Source organism: Sinohyriopsis cumingii, chromosome 7, assembly GCF_028554795.1.
Source record: "Sinohyriopsis cumingii isolate HCF-2022 chromosome 7, ASM2855479v2, whole genome shotgun sequence".
NCBI lineage: Eukaryota > Metazoa > Mollusca > Bivalvia > Unionida > Unionidae > Sinohyriopsis > Sinohyriopsis cumingii.
Genome location: NC_142967.1, coordinates 4,469,212 through 4,493,225, shown reverse-complemented (window position 1 = coordinate 4,493,225; position 24,014 = coordinate 4,469,212). Strand labels below are relative to the sequence as shown.

At 36.3% G+C, this 24,014-nt stretch overlaps 1 protein-coding gene across 1 annotated transcript in view; it reads right to left on the bottom strand.

Annotated features, from left to right (window-relative positions):
* Positions 1-24,014, bottom strand: part of LOC149794665 (huntingtin-like) — a 207,984-nt gene that overhangs the window by 138,697 nt on the left and 45,273 nt on the right. Inside the window, exons 15-17 of the mRNA XM_089964272.1 lie at positions 20,811-20,946; positions 12,253-12,455; positions 2,622-2,734 (exon numbers count right to left, since the gene is read on the bottom strand). Of these exons, the coding sequence (XP_089820398.1) occupies positions 2,622-2,734; positions 12,253-12,455; positions 20,811-20,946 (452 nt within the window). The remainder of the gene's footprint in view (positions 1-2,621; positions 2,735-12,252; positions 12,456-20,810; positions 20,947-24,014) is intronic.

Sequence of the window (24,014 nt, the reverse complement as noted above, 5' to 3'; positions counted from 1 at the left end):
TATACTGTAAGTTATTTTTAATTCTTTCACTTTTCATTTTAGGAAAATAACTTAATATTTTAAATTATACAAAATTTGCTGGTTATCACTCTTTCTTTCTGTGTAGTTTATATTAATACACACACAGGTGTTGGCACAGATTTACTGAGCTGGAGCAAATCCAATAAACTACCAGCTTACAGACCAAAATATAGGCTGTATTATGCATAATTTGAATTGTGACCTTATTGGTAATTACACTGCATAACCATCTTTTAATCACAGTGACCTATTTTGACAGTTTGAAGATACTCTCCTCAGCGTGATAGATAAACTGGTTGACACAATTTAAAACAAAAGGTTTATATACAGATCCTGTTTTTTCACTGACACATTTTCCAGTCTTGATACAAGAGTATACCAAGTTAAACGAAAATACTTCATATGTTTGAGGAGGCAAGAAGTACAAGTACAATTTTCAACCATCGAAAGACAATTCTAAAAACGTATCAATCAGAAAATGCTGAATCTGATATGGAATACAAACACATACCAAGTTTTAGAAGGTATCTCAAATAGCTTGGAGATATCAACTGGACAAGTGTGAAACAGACAGATGGAGGGACACAATTTGCAATTATATTGTGGAGAACTGTTAGAATGCTGACAAGAATGCAAGACACAATGTCTAGTCATGATACGAAAGCATTCAAAGTCCCATGAAAATATTCCAAATGTTACAAATGATTACAATGAAATCTGTGACAGACAAACAACATGTCTCCAGTGTGTTCCTCCAAACTTCATTTTGCAGGTAGTATATTTAGAATATATAATAACTATATTATTGTTTGTGTACTGTCCAACTTGTAAGTGTGTTGGCCATGTGCCAAAACAAATCATCCTCCCAAGATACACATAACATAACCTACATAGTATTGATCAAAGTGTAGATCCAGGTCATCCATCACATTAAGAATTGGGTCTATACTCATCGACAGGACAAAACACATAGATTATGCTATGACAGCACATTATTTAGCAGCTGTAGATCTGTATTTCCACTGCTCACAGGTGGACATACAAAATGCTTGAGCATATATAAACTCATGTCGAAAGAAACTAAGCTAAATCCAAACAAGGACAATACTGTGGTAAAGTGATATAAATCTAACATACACACCTATGCCAAGAATGACAACAGTGGCAAAAGTGATATAAATCTAATATAGATACCTATGCCAAGAATGACAACAGTGGTAAAAGTGATATAAACCTAATATAGATACCTATGCCAACAACAACAACACTGTAGTAAAAGTGATATAAATCTAATATAGATACCTATGCCAACAACAACAACACTGTAGTAAAAGTGATATAAATCTAATATAGATACCTATGCCAACAACAACAACACTGTAGTAAAAGTGATATAAACCTAACACAGATACCTATGCCAACAACGATAAAAGTGATAAGAATCTAACATAGATACCTATGCCAACAACAACAACAGTGGCAAATGTGATATAAATTTAATATAGACACCTATGTCAACAACAACAAGTGGCAAATGTGATAAGAATCTAACATAGATACCTATGCCAACAACAACAACAGTGGCAAATGTGATATAAATCTAATACAGACACCTATGCCAACAACAGTGGTAAAAGTGATATAAATCTATTATATATACATATGCCAACAACAAAGACAACACTGTGGTAAAAGTGATATAAATCTAATATAGATACCTGTGCCAACAACACCACTACTGGTAAAAGTGATATAAATCTAACATAGATACCTATGCCAACAACGATAAAAGTGATAAGAATCTAATATAGATACCTATGCCAACAACAACAACACTGTAGTAAAAGTGATATAAATCTAATATAGATACATATGCCAACAACAACAACACTGTAGTAAAAGTGATATAAATCGAATAAAGATACCTGTGCCAACAGCAAGGACAATGCTGTGGTACAACTGATATAAATCTAACATAGATACCTATGCCAAGAATGACAACAGTGGTAAAAGTGATATAAATCTAATATAGATACCTGTGCCAACAACACCACCACTGGTAAAAGTGATATAAATCTAATATAGACACCTATTCCAACAACAACAACAACACTGTGGTAAAAGTGATATAGATCTAATATAGATACCTACACCAACAACAAGGACAATGCTGTTGTAAAAGCAATACTATGGATAGTATGCCTCACTTATTATTTGCATGTGTTAAAAAAAATAATAATAATAAAGGGGATGTGGGTAAATTCTACAATGAACATATTTACTGCTTCATGCAATTATCACTTTGTGGAAAATGCAGCTTTAGTATTGGCATCCCTTTGACTTGCCCCTTGTACTTTAGTTTCAAGAATCCCTTTGACTTTGTCTTTGGAGTTTGGTCCCACAACATATATGGTTAAACCTGACTTTAAATATGACTCTTTGTAGGAGACAAATGATCAATTATTTCTATATTCTTAAATGAATTAATTTATGGAATACTATGCTCTCCACTGAAAGACCACCTGGACATAATCTATTAGCATAAGTTGTAGTATTTTTAGACATGTTTTAATGTATTATCTATGCTTGGTGGTACTTACTTTGTAGTTAGAGTAAGCTCCCCTTATCACATCATAAAATTTAAGATAATGTGGCTGAGTGTAAAAGGTCCCAAGACCTTCCTTTCTATTCTTGTCCTTCTCATTTTCTTTTTCTGGAAAAAAGAAAGGTACAAAGAATTAGATGGGGACCTCCAGTCAAGCTTCAACAGAGCTGGAAGCCACTGCACATCTGCTCTCCATTGCATTTGTGATGAATTTTAACTATCTTCATACAGCGGATCAGAAACCTTTGCATGTATCAATTATCTTTGTAAAACTGCATACAGAATATAATCCTCCACTCTAAATAGGTGTCAGCAGCAATCAGGCTAAATGTAGGATTTCATTTTACCAAAGAAATTTTGACTTCCTGTTGATCCCACACTAGGGGTGCAGTTGGGGCTTCATCCAGAATCCCAACACATATGTTACTTGGTATATCTTCATGATAAAATCAAACCAAATAAATATACTCTCTCAGTCAATGTAAATGAAGTTCATATTTCAAGGAGAACCAAATGACAGGCAGATAAGACACACAGATTGATGGACATGACTCACAAGAGCTACAAAAACGCCAAGACACGTATAATTAATTTCTAAAATACAGGTCAATACTCAATGAAAGGCTTTGGTTTACTATGTTTAACTCTAACTGTTCAAAGCCAGTGCCACTATGGACCATGATGTTTACACAATTACAGTAAGAACTTCAAGTACATGTTTGGTCTATACTTCATATGCTTAGATTCAACACATCTTATCATATATATCTGCTTATAAGTTGAGTCCAACTGCAAACGTCACATACCCATATTTGCCATCACATTATATGCTGGAAGATCTGGGTCTGTGCAGTTTGTTAGGAGTGATCAGTAAAAGAAACAAACAGATCTGATCTGCTGGCATGTTATGCCAAGGCAGACCATAATCTTCGTTGTTTGCAGTTTGACTCAACTTCTAAGTGAGTACATATAGTATTCTTCCAATTTGTATATTAAGTTTTATTTCCATTATTCTTAATGTATACTGTATCTGCATCCAATCTCCATCTCTCTCTCTTCTGGCATCAGAATGGCAGGAGAGAAATAATACTGTATCTGCATCCAACATCCCTCTCTCTTTCTCCCTCCCTCCTGGCATTAGAACTGCTTGCACATAGCTCACATACATGTATCAGGATGCATCTCAGTGCTCACCGACAGAGCAGTTAATTTTGATTTACACAAATTTCAATTTATGCCATAACCTCAGGAATTCATCTCCGGTGTAAATTGAGTGTCACCTGTACTGATATCCATGTGAAAAATAAAACACAGTACTAACATCTATGTAAAAAATAAAAAGACTACTGATATCCATCTAAAAAATCTTCTTGGCATCCGTCCGTCTACGAGAGACGATGGCATAGCTCCAAAGTACGCTTTTGCTTATCCTTCTTTTTAGCTCTCTTTTCAGCTTGCTTTATTCTTCTCTTTTCCTCTGCGTTTTGAACTCCCTGCCTGACAGCTAGACGCCAGCTGGAACGGTTGTTTGCACAGCTCTCCCAGTCGTTGACATTGATGTTTGCTGTCTTCATATCCTTCTTGCAAACATCTTTGTAGCGCAGATGTGGTCATCCAGTTGGTCGTGCACCTTCTGCTAACTCCCCATATAACAGGTCCTTGGGAATGCGACCTGGGTCCATTCTCTTGACATGGCCGAGCCAGCGAAGGCGCCTCTCGCTGAGTATGGAGAACATGCTGTTCATGTTGGCGCGTTCTAGAACTTCTGTGTTGGGTACTTTGTCCTGCCACTGGATGTGCAGAATGCGCCGCAGACATCTCAGGTGGAAGCTGTTGAGTTTCCTCTCGTGTCTTGCATAGGTGGTCCATGTTTCGCTGCTGCAGAGAAGTGAGCTGAGCACGCACGCTTGGTAGACACGCAGTTTGGTCTTCTCTGTGAGGTTGGGGTTGTTCCAGACCCTCTGGTTAAGTCTGGCCATCACTGCTGCTGCCTTGGCAATCCTGCTGCCCACCTCAAAATCAATGGAAAGTGAGCTGGAGATGTTAGACCCGAGGTATGTGAAGTTCTCGACAACTTCCAAATTGTACCCATCGATGGAGACAGAGGGAGGGGAGTCTGTGTCCTGTGCCATGACATTTGTTTTCTTCAAACTGATGGTCAGTCCAAATTCCTTACATGCATGGGAGAGGCAGCATACCAGCTGCTGAAGTCCATCTTCCGTGTGTGATGTCAAGGCTGCATCGTCGGCAAAGAGCAATTCACGGATGAGTACCTCTGTGACTTTAGTCTTAGCACGGAGACGGGCGATGTTGAACAGCTTGCCGTCAGCCCTGGTATGGATGTACACTCCCTCGTAGCAGTCCTTGAATGCGTACTGGAGAAGCATGGAGAAGAAGATGGCAAAGAGCGTCGGTGCAAGGACACAGCCTTGTTTGACTCCGCTAACGACTGGGAATGCTTCAGATGTTGCGCCATTGAAGCACACTGTGCTGTGCATGTTCTCGTGGAACGACATAATGACAGCAAGCAGACGTGGGGGGCAGCCGATCTTCTGCAGAAGTCTGAAGAGTCCACTCCGACTAACCATGTCAAACGCCTTCGTCAGGTCTATGAAGGCAACGTAGAGGGGCATCCGCTGCTCGCGACACTTCTCCTGCAGCTGACGTAGTGAGAAGATCATGTCTACAGTTGACCTGCCGGCTCGAAATCCACACTGGGATTCTGGGTAGACGCGGGAGGCTAGGATCTGCAAGCGTGCCAAGGCAACACGGGCGAAGGCCTTTCCGACGATGCTGAGGAGGGAGATGCCCCGATAGTTGTTGCAGTCACTACGGTTTCCTTTGTTTTTGTACAAAGTGACGATGTTGGCATCACGCATGTCCTGTGGGATGTATCCCTGTTCCCAGCAAAGGCAGAGGAGTGTGTGTAGGGGCTGAAGCAGTGCTGGTTTTCCGCTCTTGAGGACTTCAGGCGGAATGCCGTCGCTTCCGGGAGCCTTCCCACAGGCAAGGCAATCGATGGCTTTTCCGAGCTCTTCCAGGGTGGGCTGTGTGTCTAGCTCCTCTATGACAGGCAGGTCTGGAATGGCGTCCAGGGCAGTTCCAGTGACATTGTTTTGGGTTGCATACAGCTCAAGATAGTGCTCAACCCATCGCTGCAGTTGTTTCCCCTGGTCTGTGATGACTTCGCCCGTCTTGGACTTGAGGGGGGCGGTCTTGTAGCTGGGGGGGCCTGTCGCTTGTTTGATACCCTCATACATTCCTCTTGTATCCCCGGTGTCAGCAGCTGTCTGTATACTGTTGCAAAGGTTCAGCCAGTAGGTGTTGGCACAGCGGCGGGCGGTCTTCTGGGCATTATTCCTTGCAATCCTGAGGGCTTGTAGTGTTCTGGGACTAGGTGCAGCCTTGTATGCCAGGAGGGCTTTCCTCTTTGCCTCAGTCACGGGCTCCATCTCCTCCCAGTTTGCCTCATACCAGTCGACATTCTTTCGCTCCCTCTTCCCGTAAGCTGTGATGGCTGAATTGTACACAGAGTCACGGATATGGGACCACTTGGAATCAATGGTGTCATCAGGTGTCACTTTGGTGAGGGCTTCCTTCAGTTTGCTGATGAACTGCTGTGTTTTCTCTGGGTTGCTTGCACAGCAGGTGTTGATACGTGGGTGACCCTTCTTCTTGGCGTGGTGCAGCTTCTTGGGTAATATTCGCACCTTGCTGGCCACGAGGGAATGGTCCGTGTCACAATCGGCACTGTGGTAGCTGCGGGTAAGGAGGACACTGGCCAGTTCTGCACGCCTGGTGATGACGAGGTCTAGCTGGTGCCAGTGGCGTGAACGTGGGTGTCTCCACGACACCTGGTGGATCTCCTTGCATTTGAAGAAAGTGTTTGTCACACATAGGCTGTGGGAGCAGCACATCTCCAGCAGTCGCTGACCATTCTCGTTGATCTTTCCCCTTCTGTAAAAGCCGAGACAGGTGGACCAGGCCTCATGGTCAGCTCCCACTCTAGCATTGAAGTCTCCTAGTAAGTAAAGGCTTTCATTGTTGGGGATACTAGATATTGCCTGATCTAGAGCCTCATAAAACTTGTCTTTCTCCTCGTAGGTGGAGTAGAGGGTTGGAGCGTACACACTGAAGATGTTGACCGGGCCTAAGGATGTTGACAGCCGGAGGGCAAGGATTCTCTCAGTACCTGATGATGGAGGTTCAATGAAGGCGATTAGCGTGTTCTTGACGGCAAAGCCTACACCATGATGCCTAGGTTCATCCAGGGGCTTCCCCTGCCAAAAGAATGTGTAATTGGCTTCCCTGATGGTGCCGCTGTCAGCCAGTCGGGTCTCCTGGAGGCAGGCAATGTCGATGTTCAGTCGGGAGAGTTCTCTGTCAATGACGGCAGTCTTCCGTGCATCGTCGATCTGCTGTAGGTCAGTGGTCAATCCAGGACACATGGTCCTGATGTTCCAGGTTGCAAAACGAAGAGTTGGAGTCTTTTTATTTCTTCTTTTAGTCTTTCCTGGTGCAGAGTTTTGTGGCCCACTTGTCGAGATGGTTCTCTAAGCTCCACGCACCCAGTGAAGCAGGCAGGCCATGGCGGGCAGCACCTTACTGACTGGGGGCTGCCCAGCTTGAGGCGGGCGGTAGCTGTCCAGTGAGACCTGATGATCTCTCCCACCGTCAGAAGTAACCCCTGGTGCCAAGCTCTACGCCAATCGAGCTTTGACTTAGAACCGGTAAACTGCTACTTCTCGTGTTGTGCCGACGCCGTACGACGACGCTGGAGTGTCCTCTCCAGTGGAGCTATGAAGCCTGGGCAGGGTGGTATGGAGAATCAGCTGTTGCCCATGCAGCAGATCCCCCCTCTCCACGCAGCTGGTGTGCCCAAGGGAACGACAAATGCCGATACAGCTTGGCACCAACGGCGTCGCAGGAGTTGCCGGAATGACATTGAAGTCAATGTCATACCGCCTTAGGGACTCCATCTCCGGATTTTCTGTCGGGGTTTACTCCCTTAGCCTTTCCCATGAGTGGGTATAGCCACAAGGCAGCAGAGGTTTGGAATCGGAGTTTTCCTTCTCCTAGATGAGCTACCATCCAAGGTTTACGAGTCCCATCTACCCGAAGCAACTGGTTTTAAGGCGCCAGTGGGCCGCCTTCACCCCTTCTCCTGTTAGTAGAAAACATGGTCTGCCGGGCTTCAAATCTAAGCCACTCGCGAAGGCCAGGAGCTGGATTTTAGTTGACAGAGGCAGTAAGAGACGCAGGCCGTATGGGGCATTTTGGAGGATTGGGGCGCTTGTCTCCCACTCCCACCCCGGGCAATGTCAACCTTAGACCAAAAAATAGAACACAGTAATGATATCCATGTCAAAAATAAAACAGTACTGATATCAATGTCAAAAATAAAACACAGTAATGATATCCATCTAAAAAATAAAACAGTACCGATATCCATCTAACAAATAAAACACAGTAATGATATCCATCTAACAAATAAAACACAGTACTGATATCCATCAAACAAATAAAACACAGTAATGATATCCATCTAACAAATAAAACAGTACTGATATCCATCTAACAAATAAAACACAGCACTGATATCCATCTAACAAATAAAACACAGCAATGATATCCATCTAACAAATAAAACACAGTACTGATATCCATCTAACAAATAAAACACAGTAACGATATCCATCTAACAAATAAAACACAGTAATGATATCCATCTAACAAATAAAACACAGTACTGATATCCATCTAACAAATAAAACACAGTACTGATATCCATCAAACAAATAAAACACAGTAATGATATCCATCTAACAAATAAAACACAGTAATGACATCCATCTAACAAATAAAACACAGCACTGATATCCATCTAACAAATAAAACACAGTACTGATATCCATCAAACAAATAAAACACAGTAATAATATCCATCTAACAAATAAAACACAGTACTGATATGCATATAACAAATAAAACACAGTAATGACATCCATCTAACAAATAAAACACAGCACTGATATCCATCTAACAAATAAAACACAGTACTGATATCCATCAAACAAATAAAACACAGTAATAATATCCATCTAACAAATAAAACACAGTAATGATATCCATCTAACAAATAAAACACAGTACTGATATCCATCAAACAAATAAAACACAGTACTGATATCCATCTAACAAATAAAACACAGTACTGATATGCATATAACAAATAAAACACAGTACTGATATCCATCTAACAAATAAAACACAGTAATGATATCCATCTAACAAATAAAACACAGTACTGATATGCATCAAACAAATAAAACACAGTAATGATATCCATCAAACAAATAAAACACAGTACTGATATCCATCAAACAAATAAAACAAAGTACTGATATCCATCAAACAAATAAAACACAGTAATGATATGTATCTAACAAATAAAACACAGTACTGATATCCATCTAACAAATAAAACACAGTAATGATACCCATCTAACAAATAAAACACAGTACTGATATCCATCAAACAAATAAAACACAGTAATGATACCCATCTAACAAATAAAACACAGTACTGATATCCATCTAACAAATAAAACACAGTAATGATATCCATCTAACAAATAAAACACAGTACTGATATCCATCTAACAAATAAAACACAGTACTGATATCCATCTAACAAATAAAACACAGTACTGATATCCATCTAACAAATAAAACACAGTACTGATATCCATCTAACAAATAAAACACAGTACTGATATCCATCAAACAAATAAAACACAGTACTGATATCAATCTAACAAATAAAACACAGTACTGATATCCATCTAACAAATAAAACACAGTACTGATATGCATCAAACAAATAAAACACAGTAATGATATCCATCTAACAAATAAAACACAGTACTGATATCCATCTAACAAATAAAACACAGTACTGATATCCATCTAACAAATAAAACACAGTAATGATATCCATGTAACAAATAAAACACAGTACTGATATCCATCTAACAAATAAAACACAGTACTGATATCCATCAAACAAATAAAACACAGTACTGATATCCATCTAACAAATAAAACACAGTACTGATATCCATCTAACAAATAAAACACAGTAATGATACGCATCTAACAAATAAAACTCAGTACTGATATCCATCTAACAAATAAAACACAGTACTGATATCCACCTAACAAATAAAACACAATAATGATATCCATCTAACAAATAAAACACAGTACTGATATCCATCTAACAAATAAAACACAGTACTGATATCCATCAAACAAATAAAACACAGTACTGATATCCATCTAACAAATAAAACACAGTAATGATATCCATCTAACAAATAAAACACAGTAATGTTATGCATCTAACAAATAAAACACAGTACTGATATCCATCAAACAAATAAAACACAGTACTGATATCCATCTAATAAATAAAACACAGTACTGATATCCATCTAACAAATAAAACACAGTACTGATATCCATCTAACAAATAAAACACAGTACTGATATCCATCAAACAAATAAAACACAGTACTGATATCCATCTAACAAATAAAACACAGTACTGATATCCATCTAACAAACAAAACACAGTACTGATATGCATATAACAAATAAAACACAGTAATGACATCCATCTAACAAATAAAACACAGCACTGATATCCATCTAACAAATAAAACACAGTACTGATATCCATCAAACAAATAAAACACAGTAATAATATCCATCTAACAAATAAAACACAGTAATGATATCCATCTAACAAATAAAACACAGTACTGATATCCATCAAACAAATAAAACACAGTACTGATATCCATCTAACAAATAAAACACAGTACTGATATGCATATAACAAATAAAACACAGTACTGATATCCATCTAACAAATAAAACACAGTAATGATATCCATCTAACAAATAAAACACAGTACTGATATGCATCAAACAAATAAAACACAGTAATGATATCCATCAAACAAATAAAACACAGTACTGATATCCATCAAACAAATAAAACAAAGTACAGATATCCATCAAACAAATAAAACACAGTAATGATATGTATCTAACAAATAAAACACAGTACTGATATCCATCTAACAAATAAAACACAGTAATGATACCCATCTAACAAATAAAACACAGTACTGATATCCATCAAACAAATAAAACACAGTAATGATACCCATCTAACAAATAAAACACAGTACTGATATCCATCTAACAAATAAAACACAGTAATGATATCCATCTAACAAATAAAACACAGTACTGATATCCATCTAACAAATAAAACACAGTACTGATATCCATCTAACAAATAAAACACAGTACTGATATCCATCTAACAAATAAAACACAGTACTGATATCCATCTAACAAATAAAACACAGTACTGATATCCATCTAACAAATAAAACACAGTACTGATATCCATCAAACAAATAAAACACAGTACTGATATCAATCTAACAAATAAAACACAGTACTGATATCCATCTAACAAATAAAACACAGTACTGATATGCATCAAACAAATAAAACACAGTAATGATATCCATCTAACAAATAAAACACAGTACTGATATCCATCAAACAAATAAAACACAGTACTGATATCCATCTAACAAATAAAACACAGTAATGATATCCATGTAACAAATAAAACACAGTACTGATATCCATCTAACAAATAAAACACAGTACTGATATCCATCAAACAAATAAAACACAGTACTGATATCCATCTAACAAATAAAACACAGTACTGATATCCATCTAACAAATAAAACACAGTAATGATACGCATCTAACAAATAAAACTCAGTACTGATATCCATCTAACAAATAAAACACAGTACTGATATCCACCTAACAAATAAAACACAATAATGATATCCATCTAACAAATAAAACACAGTAATGATATCCATCTAACAAACAAAACACAGTAATGATATCCATCTAACAAATAAAACACAGTAATGTTATGCATCTAACAAATAAAACACAGTACTGATATCCATCAAACAAATAAAACACAGTACTGATATCCATCTAATAAATAAAACACAGTACTGATATCCATCTAACAAACAAAACACAGTACTGATATCCATCTAACAAACAAAACACAGTAATGATATCCATCTAACAAATAAAACACAGTACTGATATCCATCTAATAAATAAAACACAGTACTGATATCCATCTAATAAATAAAACACAGTAATGATATCCATCTAACAAACAAAACACAGTAATGATATCCATCTAACAAATAAAACACTCATATAGAAAAATATCATTAAAATCTGATATATGTCTGAATTTAATCAAAAGGAAACCTAGTCCTTTTTTGATTGATGTGGTCTGAAAAATGACCAAAAACAGAATTCAGAAATCTGTGAATCTGCGAAAAATTATTCTGCCTCTAGCTTCCAATTTTTAGAAACCAAGGGAGTCTATGGCTGAAAAAAAAAACATTCACTGAAAGAAAATTCCCTTTTAACACAGCATGTCAAATGTTCCAAACTGTACAAGAAATAAAATGTATATCAGAAATAAAGCTTGCCTTTCTGTGCCTGTTTTTCCTTGTTTTTGCTCTCCTGTTGCTGTGTTGTTGAGGTCTGACCTGTACTAGCATCCTTCTCTCCCCGTGCCTTGCGCTTGATTGGACTGAGGGAGGGGGCATTGGGGAGGGATGGGAGGGAGGTCTTCATGTGGGGAGGTCCTGGTATCTGCTCTTCTATAACATGGGTGTACACATTCAAGAGTCTGAAATACAGCAACTGCTTTGCAAGAAACAATTTTCTGAATTCAAACAGGTCAGTGAATATAAAAAATTTTCTATCAGCATCTCTAGTTGTTAAATACATTTTCTAAAACAAAATAAAATCCTGGAGCAAAATAAAAAAAACTGAAAGCAAATTCTGTACTCTTTAAATAGTCTTACTGATGAAGATTTTGTTTTAAAAACAAGGCAACTAAATGATTCCAAGCTTAATGCATACTGTAAATTCTATATTTATCATGAAGTCTAATTTTCATCTAGTTTATGGTTAATACAAACCACCAACTGAAAGTCAAAAAATAAAATTATGCTTCTGTGGAAACCATAGAGACCCCTTCCCCATGGCCAAGCATGATCCTTCTTTTTAAATAAGACCCTTCAACAGTCCATGAATGATCCTTCTTTTGAAATAAGACCCCTTCACAGTCCATGAATGATTCTTCTTTTGAAATAAGACCCCTTCAACAGTTCATGAATGATTCTTCTTTTGAAATAAGACCCCTTCAACAGTCCATGAATGATTCTTCTTTTGAAATAAGACCCTTCAACAGTCCATGAATGATTCTTCTTTTGAAATAAGACCCCTTCAACAGTCCATGAATGATTTTTCTTTTGAAATAAGACCCCTTCAACAGTCCATGAATGATTCTTCTTTTGAAATAAGATCCCTTCAACAGTCCATGAATGATCCTTCTTTTGAAATAAGACCTCTTCAACAGTCCATGAATGATTCTTCTGCCTGAACAACAAGACTGCCTCCACAGTCCATTAATTAAATCACAGGTAAAACGTTACTTTTTCCCAAATGACAAAAATTGATACCCATGAAAAGAAATAAATTCAGAGTACAGTGAAACCATTCTATGGATGGTCAGGCAACCAAAGAGTGCCAACATGCAATGTAACTATGTAATATATTGTATAATAGTGTAACAAGTCAGTGAACTAAAGAAAAAGGTGCATGCAAATCCCATGGCTCTACAAATGGAGGTGGATTGGATGTGGGTATAAGCATAGGTGCCATACTTGTTCTCCTATCATCTTAAATCAATACAGATCAAACGAGAAATAGTGAAAATACACAGACTGCATACTTAATATCTGACCTTAAGCAGAGTACCATCCATGATACACACATGTAAAGGATGAATATTGTAGTCAATGTATTGACATGTGCACTCACCATCTGATGTCACTGCATATATAACACTTAATCCATGATAATAAAATATGCACAGAGAATGCATATATTTTAGTCACTTCTTCATAGATCATAAAGAGTTTAAATTAAAAAAATCAAGTACCGTATTTACCGTATATGTTGGGACACCGTATTTGTTGGGACACCATAAATTAATTTTAAAAGTAATTTTTTTGTGCACTGTATGTTCTGGGACACGTTTTTTTTGGAGTCATAAGTTATGGGACACCATTTAAATCATTCAAAAATTACATGTCGGAAATTGCACTCCAACTGAAATTTTATTTTAAAAAATATAAAACTGTATACTTGAAATAAAACTCTTCATCCACTGCAGCAGCATCTCATCAACACAACCCTTCTCCTGCACAAGGACAATCTATTCTTTTGGTACATTAATATATTTTTAGCTTTCTCATACCGTGAAAAAATGTTAGAGACAACACATCACCTGAAGCGGAAACTGCAAGGATAAAAGTCAGATGTTTTCAAATCTGCACTAGTCTTGCTAATTCTCACACATTTGACGCCCATCTTATAGTCAGTCCATCCAGGAATGCGATCAAAGTACACTAGAGTTTTATCCATGTTAATGATCATATTGTCGGCGAAATGATCTATTCATCACATGATTTTATTTTGCTCCAAATCTTCTGGACGATGCTGGGTCATCAATGTTTGCGCATGAAGCATTATATTGTAAGCTTTAAAAACTGTTCCATTGTTTCACTTTATTTTAAAAAATGTCGTGAATACTGGTGAAAAGAAACCCAAGTTAGCTTCCATATCTCAACCGTCTTTGTATATTCGAAGCTAAAATATAAAATATCGGCACACGTAAAAGAATCCAAGTCGGCTTCTGAGGTCAGCTTCCTTTGCAATAAAATAATCTTTGTATTGATATCCATTAAAAAAAATTCGGCTTCCGAGTCCAAAGACGGCTTCCGACGTCGGCTTGCTTCGTGATAAAAATAACCTTTGTCTTTGATGTCCTATCGGTAAGTTCAAAGAAGAAGTTTACTGTTGGCTGCAAGCTGTGTTTATTTACCACCAGGGCTTCTATGTGCTTGGCATTTTTTGTAGTAATTATTACAAAGGTACACTGATGTCTGCGGATAAATAGTAATGATACTTTTGTAACCCGTGCCAGCGAAAAGATTGTCACTTGCACTCAAGTGTATGTGTTTTTGAATTATGATTTTTTTTTTGCGAGATACTGTCACACAATAGACCTGGATAAAAATGATTCTTGGCTATTTTAAACCTAACACCGTGCAATGCGTGAATGGCAGTTGTCTTCAATATATCGGTTGATTATTTCCCTCTCGTTTGCGAATTCATCGACATCTGTGCACAAAGCACTATATTGCGTCAAAATTTGTTCCACTGTTTCAATTTAGTTTCAAAATTCCCGTGAATATAATTGAAAAGAAACCCAAGTTTCTTCCATATCTCGGCCATCTTTGTATATTAAACCAAAAAAAATATATATATAAAAAAATCGGCTCACTTCACAAAATCCAGTCAGCTTCCGATGTCGGCTTGCTTTGCAATAAAATAACCTTTGTATTGATATCCTTTACGAAACAAAAAAAAAGTAACCAAAGTCGGCTTCTGAGATCGGCTTGCTTTGTAATAAAAATCACCTTTTGTCTTTGATGTCCTGTCGGTAGGTTCAAAGAAGGAGTTAACTGATTGCTGCCAGTCGTGTTTATTCACCACCAGGGCTTCTATGTTCTATGTGTTTGGCATCTGTGGTTACAATTAATACAAAGTATCATTGACGTCTGCGGGTAAATAGTAAGGATAATTTTGTAACCCAAGCTGGTGAAAAGATTGTCAATTACACTTAAGTGAATATGTTTTCAAATGATCATTTTTATTTGCGACATACTGTCATACAGTTGACCTGGATATAATTCAATCTTGATTATTTTGCACCCAACACCGTGTCATGCGTGAATGGCGTCTTCAAGATATCGGTTGACTATTTTCCTCTTGTTTGCGATTTTGTTGTCTCCAGTTTTCAGTCGGATAACATGTTCAGACTTTGGAGCACAACCACACACAATTGCTTCTCAATGTTCATGTGAACAACGTGGTGTGTGGTATCGGACATAATTGATACACGCTACAGTATGGAATCATACGCTTACGGATTTCGTGGAAATATTTTATTCTTAAATGCTCGTGTTGAAAAAAAGGAATAAATGATAACAACACAAGGTTAGTTTCTTTCTTTTTATTATCAATTCAACGTTTTATTTATCTATTTTATTGCAACGTGCAGTGTGGTGGGGGGAAGCACAAATGCAATACAATTTTATTTCGTTTCTTAAGTCTTAGGACATATGACCAAAGTGAAAAAATGTTTCACCATAAGTTCTGGGACAGGAAAAAAAAAAATTATTTTATTGTGTCCCAACACATGCGGTAAATATGGTAGTCCTACCCGTTTATGTTGACATCCTCGGGCCCGAGGAATTATTGTCAACATAAGCGGATGTTGAGATAAGTGTTGGGGGAGTGGGGTCTGAAAAAAGATAGAAGTTAAATTTGTCAGTAAGAGGTGGTGACCTGTTGTCAGTGAGTAGCATTTACACTTTGAGAAAACAAACAATGGAAATTTTGAGTACATGAAGACAAAACCAGTGTGAAATACACTTGTATATTGACAAATTACATTTTTGGTTACCTTTGTGTAATAAAATCCAAAATAAAAGATTGCAATGGTCACATCCTGATATGAAAAGTATTCACTGCGATATTCAATATTGATATTCAATGTCAGCATTATCACATGGTTGCACAGTTGTTATTTACATGCTTCAAGTACTTGTACTTAATTTGGCCTAGATTTTAGTCAGCCTGTTCCCATTTTATTGAGGCTACCAAGGGGATGGGGCTATTCACAGGGAAATGAAAAACTGTCAACAAGTTTGTTTAAACAGTACATGTATTTAGTTACAGAAGTCATCGTGAAAAGTACATAAAAGCGAACAGGAGATATGCGGCTGATATGATTAATGAAGGCATAATATTGTATACATTGATACATGCTAAATAAAGTTAAAAAGGAAACTTTCACAGTACAATAAACTTGTTTTAATCACTGATCACTTTGGAAAATGCAAGAATTGATTAGATTCCATTGCTTTTATTTAAATCGCTGCGAGAGGTCAACTTATATGACCAACCAAAAGCCTGTTTTTTTTTATCTGACTGTGACATTAAAGCCTAGCGGCAAGATCAACTAATTGTTGAATAAAGTACAGGTCGGAACTGACCGCTGATGAATGTCTGAGAGCATGCATGTAGGAAGCTTCTTCTTAAGCAGGGAAAAAATTAAAGCCTGGTGGCAAGAACAACTAATTGTGGAACAAAGTATGGGTCGGAACTGGCAGCTTATCGACATAAATGATTAGAAAACAAAGGATTTGTTCAAGCTAGGACCAAGGGCTTCTGTCGACATGTACGTTTATTTTTTTATCCCAACGTCAACATAAGCATGATAATTTTGGTAGTAATAGTAGACCAAGGGACTTGGACTTTGCTTTTTTGTTGAAATAGGTGGTTTGTCGACATAAGTGATGTCGATATAAGTGGGTAGGACTGTAATAATAATAATCTAAATATAAGGAATGTTAAAGAACATTCCTGGTTCATTCTGTATGGTTATCTGTTGAGGTCATTACCCGATATCTGTATACATTTCAAACCACTAGAATTCTCTCTGCTGGGTTCTTTAGAAATATGAATGATGTATTTTTTAGCAAACAAATTCATTTTTTTCTCAGGAATGGATGATGCGGTTCACAGATCTATTCATTACATGATGAATGTCTGAGAGCATGCATGTATGAAGCTTCTTTTTTCTTTCTCAGGTTTTATAATGCAGTGCCCAATAAATTCAACAATTTAAAGCTGTGAGACTGACACTAATGATTAGCAGCTACTTAATTAGGTGGGTAAATTAAATTATTTCTAAATTTGGGTGAGAAACATTTCTTTGAAAACTGCATTGTTCAATGATTAACAAAGCTGTGATTTTGTAGAGGATGTATAGAAGACAAACACAAAATACTGAATGGCTTAATTGTCACAGGTTCAATAATAATTATATTAACAATCATCTTCTTTTTTGGGAGATAAAATAAATTATGATCAAAGAGCAGTGACTGACAAATGACATAACTAAAATGAACAATCACATGCAAATTTTAAAACCGTTATTCATATAATGAAAGAAACAGTAATAAGACACTTTAATTTTGTATAAGAACACATCATGCCAAATTATTATATCAAACTCGTTTATTTCTGGCACTAAAACTTTTAATTACTTCAATAAATTGGTACAATTATTGTAAAATTTGAGAAGCCACACTACAATGTTATGTTCATATTCTGTGAAGTAACAAAGCATACTATAGCGGAGTTTCACTGTACTTGATAACTCTTAACCATTTCAACTGAAGACAAGCTACCTTCTGGATGAGATAATTGTTTCTTTTTATTGCATTAATTGTAAGATATGCAATGCACATGTATAGATTTTCCCCAAAGCCTAATAATGTCAACACCTAGAACCTTAATGACAATGGACAAACCTCCAACTAAAAAGAGAAAAATTTTAAGGCTTGAGAAAACAATTATTGTAACTGAAAGTGAAAAAGGGCAGACCATTTGCAAAAAAGTGGTTTAAACACTGGTAAAATAAATTAAGGTTGTTATACAGGAAAAGCAGTAAATCAGAAACGATTTCATATGCTAATATATACGATCTTAAAATGTAAATGTAATTTCATGTGGAAACTTGTCTTTTTGTACAAACCTGGTTTGAGAGACCAACTGTCTTGAAAGACCGTTTTTTGTTGGCAGAAGGGGCAATCTCTCATAACAGGTTTTACTGTACTATATTTTGTTTTACATTCATATTCATACTACATTCTGTTTGTATTCCTGCTATTTTCTGTTTGCATTCATACTACATTGTTTGTATTCAGACTATATTTTGTTTGCATTCATGCTACATTGTTTGTATTCATACTATATTTTGTTTTACATTCATACTACATTCTGTTTGTATTCATACTATATTTTGTTATATATTCATACTACATTCTGTTTGTATTTGTACTCTGTTGTTTTTTTTACATTCATAGTACATTTTGCCTTCATACTTAATTTTGTTGTGTTCATTCTGCATTTCATTTGCATTGTTTCTGTTTCAATGGCAACAGTACCTCCTTCGATGTATTTCTGTATCAATTTTCAAGACTCTGAAAGACATTACACTTACTATAGTATCATTTATTTTCGTTGAACTCAATTTTCATGGTTTTGTATAAAATAAAAAAAGGCATTTTTGTGGGTACTTAAATTTGTGGTCTTGCCTGTCAAAACTTACATATTAGTAGGTATTTAATTTCATGGTTTAACCTATTCAAAGAAAAAAAAAAATACAAAAGAATAAAACAATGCCGATGCAAATTGCTATCACTTTAATGTTTAAAACAATACTACTGCCTGTATGAGCAAAAATTAAAGACCTGGCAAGTTCAATACTTACACCATATTTTCTACCAAGTGAATAACATCAGTCAAAACCGATGCAGCCAACAACACTAAAACAATACTTCTATCTCTATGAGCACAAATAAAACACCTGTCAAAATTAATCACTTTTGACATGTTTTCGTTTGAGTACTCAACATCAAAGGAAGCCGATGCAGCCAACAACACTAGATCAATCGGTTATTAAAGTGCATATGAATGATCTCTTACTTAAACCACTGTCCATCAAGTTGCACCATCAGTAATTTCTGACTATCATGGCATTAACAGTGGCTTAAGTGTGGTAAAATTCAACTTAGACCCCCCATGCTGAATAATTGCAGCTCACATGACGAGTGATGTTGTTGTTGTGGGGTTTAACGCCATTTTTCAGCACACGATAGGCTATACATGGCGGCCAGTATTAATGGTGGAGGAAGAACCCAGAAAACCCCGGAAAGAACCACCGACCCACGAGAAGCTACTGGCAAGCTTTCTCACATGCCCACATTGGCTGAATCTTAGACTCGAACCGCCGCAGACAGAGGTGAGATGGCAGTGATCCGTAACGAAGAGCGCTTTAGACCACTCGGCCACCATGACGAGTGAAAGATCGGACCTAATTATCAGTGCTTTTGAGAAAGCTGGACTTGTTTAATTCAGCAATTTGGGGATTATTTACCTGAGAAGCAATTGTGAGTACCATGAGACTTGATTGATACGATGTTGATACATAGGCTTTGTCCAAAAATATGTGAAGTGTGAGCTTTAATACTCTGCTGTAATTAGTGTATATACATAGTGTTTCATTAATAAGTGTTTCAAGAAACAGTTACAGTATTTTACAGGATTGTTGTTCTTTTGGATTAAAAATGCATGGATAAAATGAAACATGCTTTCAGAAGGATTTAAATGTTTCAACAATAGTTGTACTTGAATGAAGGATCGATCTGAATAAGTATTAAATTTAATTTTTATATACTGTTATTTTGTATTATTTTTTCTTCATTTTCAGTATTGCTATTGTTTGAATATCTTATGCTTTTCTCTATTTTCTCTATATCCTTGCCTCACATATCGATTGAAGGCAGTGAGTGTAAAATTACAGCTTGTAATTATCTGATACTCTTATTGAACATGTCCCTTTAAACAATATAAAATTATTAATAATTCTTGTTTCAAAAGGTTAAAATAAAAAATAAGACAAACACATGTAAAAGATAATATTTAATTACCAGGCTACAGTATTGACCTTGATTTATAAAATACTAGTAGTCGTGTTAATCTCTAGGAATGAAACACTGTAAGAAAATGGGGAGGGGGGGTCATCATCCTATGTGGGTCATTTTTTGGGGATATAAATTCATGGTTTGGGGCAACAACAAAAACCATGAAAATCACCCCACCCCCATGACAACTGATGATACTACAGTATTTGGCACCTACATTCATGGACTGGGGAAGGTGGTCTTTCTGGAACATTGTTCATTAGGTCCCTAAATTCACAGCAACAATGAAATTAAAACATAATGCATCCCACAAACTGCAAAGTATTATAATGAACATTTATTCTTAGTCTAACCTGGCTACATGTGTAAGAAGTGTGTCAATCATTGCAGCCAGTACTCTGTCTGATATAGACAACCATGACACTTCATCAGGTTGACCAGAGGTACCAACTGCATCATCTGGGGACCGCAAACACTTATATGCTGCACCTGTCATAAAAGATACAGCAATTGAATAGAATTTATGACTGCAAAGTGGAAATATAGTGATTTTATGGAATATATGACTGCATAGTGGCAATACAGTGACTGTATAGAATTTATGACAGCATAGTAGAGATACAGTGATTGTATAGAATGTATTACTGCATAGTGGAGACACAGTGACTGTATAGAATTTATGACAGCATAGTAGAGATAGTGATTGTGTAGAATGTATGACTGCATAGTGGAGACACAGTGACTGTGTAGAATTTATGACTGCATAGGGGTATACTGAACATACTGTCAAATGAACAGCAGATCTTCATTATCAGTTGTAAGATTAGTAATTATCTGAACATGTCTTATGATTTTTGTTGTTGTTGTTGTTTTGGGGCTTAACGCCATTTTTCAGCACATGATAGGCTATACATGGCGGCCAGTATTAATGGTGGAGGAAGAACCCGGGAAAACCCCGGAAAGAACCACCGACCCACGAGAAGCTACTGGCAAGCTTTCTCACATACCCACATTGGCTGAATCCTAGACTCGAACCGCCGCAGACAGAACATGTCTTATGAACGGCAGATCTTTATTATCAATTATAAAATTAGTAATTATCTAAACATGTTATCAAATGAATGGCAGATCTTCATTATCAAATATAATTATAGTAATTATCTGAACATGTCAAATGAAAAAAAAACATCAGATCTTCATTATCAATTGTAATTATAGTATTTACTGAACATATTGTGAAATGAAAAAAAAACAGCAGATCTTCATTATCAACTGTAATTATAGTAATTACCTGAACATGTTGTCAAATGGAAAAAAAAAACCCAGCAGAACTTCATTATCAATTGTAATAATAGCAATCATCTGAACATGTTGTCAAACGAAAAAAATGGCAGATCTTCATAATCATTTGTAATTATAGCAATTATCTGAACATCCTATCAAATGAACAGCAGATCCTCATTATCAATTGTAATTATAGTAATTACCTGAACATGCTGTAAAAAGAATAATAAAGCCAGCAGATTTTCATTATCAATTGTAAAATTAATAATTATCTTAACATGTTGTCAAATGAATGGCAGAACTTCTTTATCAATTGTAATTACAGTAATTACCTGAACAAGTTGTCAAATGAAAAGAACCCAGATCTTCATTATCAATTGTAATTATAGTAATTAACTGAACATGATGTCAAATGAAAAGAAACCAGCAGATCTTCATTATCAATTGTAAAATTAGTAATTATCTGAACATATTGTCAAATGAATGGCAGATCTTCATTATCACATGTAAATTTATTATTTACCTAAACATGTTGTCAAATGAAAAAAAACCAGCAGATCTTCATTATCAATTGTAATTACAGCAATTACCTAAACATGTTGTCAAATGAAAAAAATCTGGCAGATCTTCATTATCAATTGTAAAGTTAGTAATTATCTGATCATGTTGTCAAATGAATGTCAGATCCTCATAATCAACTGTAATTATGGTAATTACCTGAACATGCTCTCAAATGAAAAAAATGGCAGACCTTCATTATCAATTATAAAATTATCGTTAAAGTTGAATTTTTTTATTTGTTATCATCAACACAGGATAAAAATCTTAGCTAATATAATTTTACTACATCAAAGTTTGTAGTGAACTTAAACCTTCCAAACAGGCACTTAGCGGTTTGCTAAAGGATAAGCAGAAATTTTGCCATTCATTGCATCAATGACAGAACAAAATAAAATCAAGTTTCAACACTGCCACATAAAGATTTTTGGGATGGCCATCAAGGCACCCATTTAGAAGTTAGATCAGTATCATTTTAATATAGGAATAATTATATGCTGCAAGAAAGAAGTGTTTTCTTTTAAATGTTGGTATGACCATCCATTTAGGAGAAGCTGCTGTTATTAGGTTTTCAAATTTTGTGAGGACACATTGACATCATTTTAATATAAGACCAACTACATGTAGTTAGATGTGAAAACCTATGTTGATATGATCATTCTTTCAGTAGTGTGAGTGCATGTCATTTGGATTTTTAATGTAGCTTTAACAATTTTTCAGTCATATAACTATAATGTCTGCAGTTTGGCAGTTTACAGTCATGTCTAGCACTGGGGCATCATGCCACAAACATGTAGAATCATGTCCCACCCAGTCTCATTATCAAGACCCCAGGCCGACCAGTCCTAACACTAACCTCTTAATGCTGAGCGCCTAGTGAGACAGCTGTTAGTACCATTTTTATAAGTCTTTGGAATGACTTGGCCAGGGTTCGAACCTGCAACCTCCTGGTTCTGAGGCAGACTCTCTAACCACTAGGCCGTCAAAGCGGTCACATTCCTTCAAGAGAAGAAGTGATAAAAAAGTTCAAGATGGTCATATCAGATCGGCACAATTTTTATTTAGGACCAACTGGACATCATAATACATATTTTTGTAAAAATCCCATGTTGATACACTCAGGAAGAGTAAGTGACAGCAAGATTTTTGTATCTTCATAATGACTACTACTGTGGCTTTACTGGATGTTCAAGAGGCACATTCTTTTCTAGGATCAGCTAGACATCATCAGAAGTCTTTTGGTAGAAACCAGCTGTCAATAAAACCATCAATAATCATTCCGGAGAAGTACTGATAACAAGATTTTCAAGACTGCCACCAAGACAGGTGTAATGGACATCAGGTCAGCACCAATTTCATTTAGAATCAACCTGACATCGTACTAATTCTTTTGGTGAAATGTCAATATGAACATCAATTTAAGAAAGCTGGAAATTTCATAATTTTCAGATGGTCGTCCTAACAGCAATATTGGATCTAAGATCAACACCATTTTTGTTTAGCACCAAACAGATATTGTAAGAATCTTCTGGTGAAAACCCCACATTCATATGATTGTTCATCCAGGACAAGTAGCCATACAAAGATTTTTAAGATGGTCACATTGGTGGCCATATTGCAGGTTAGGTCAGCATCTTTATTACTAATGAACAACAGGACATCATAAGTTTTAATTCTTCAGGTGAAAACCACATGTCCATGTGACTTTTTGATCT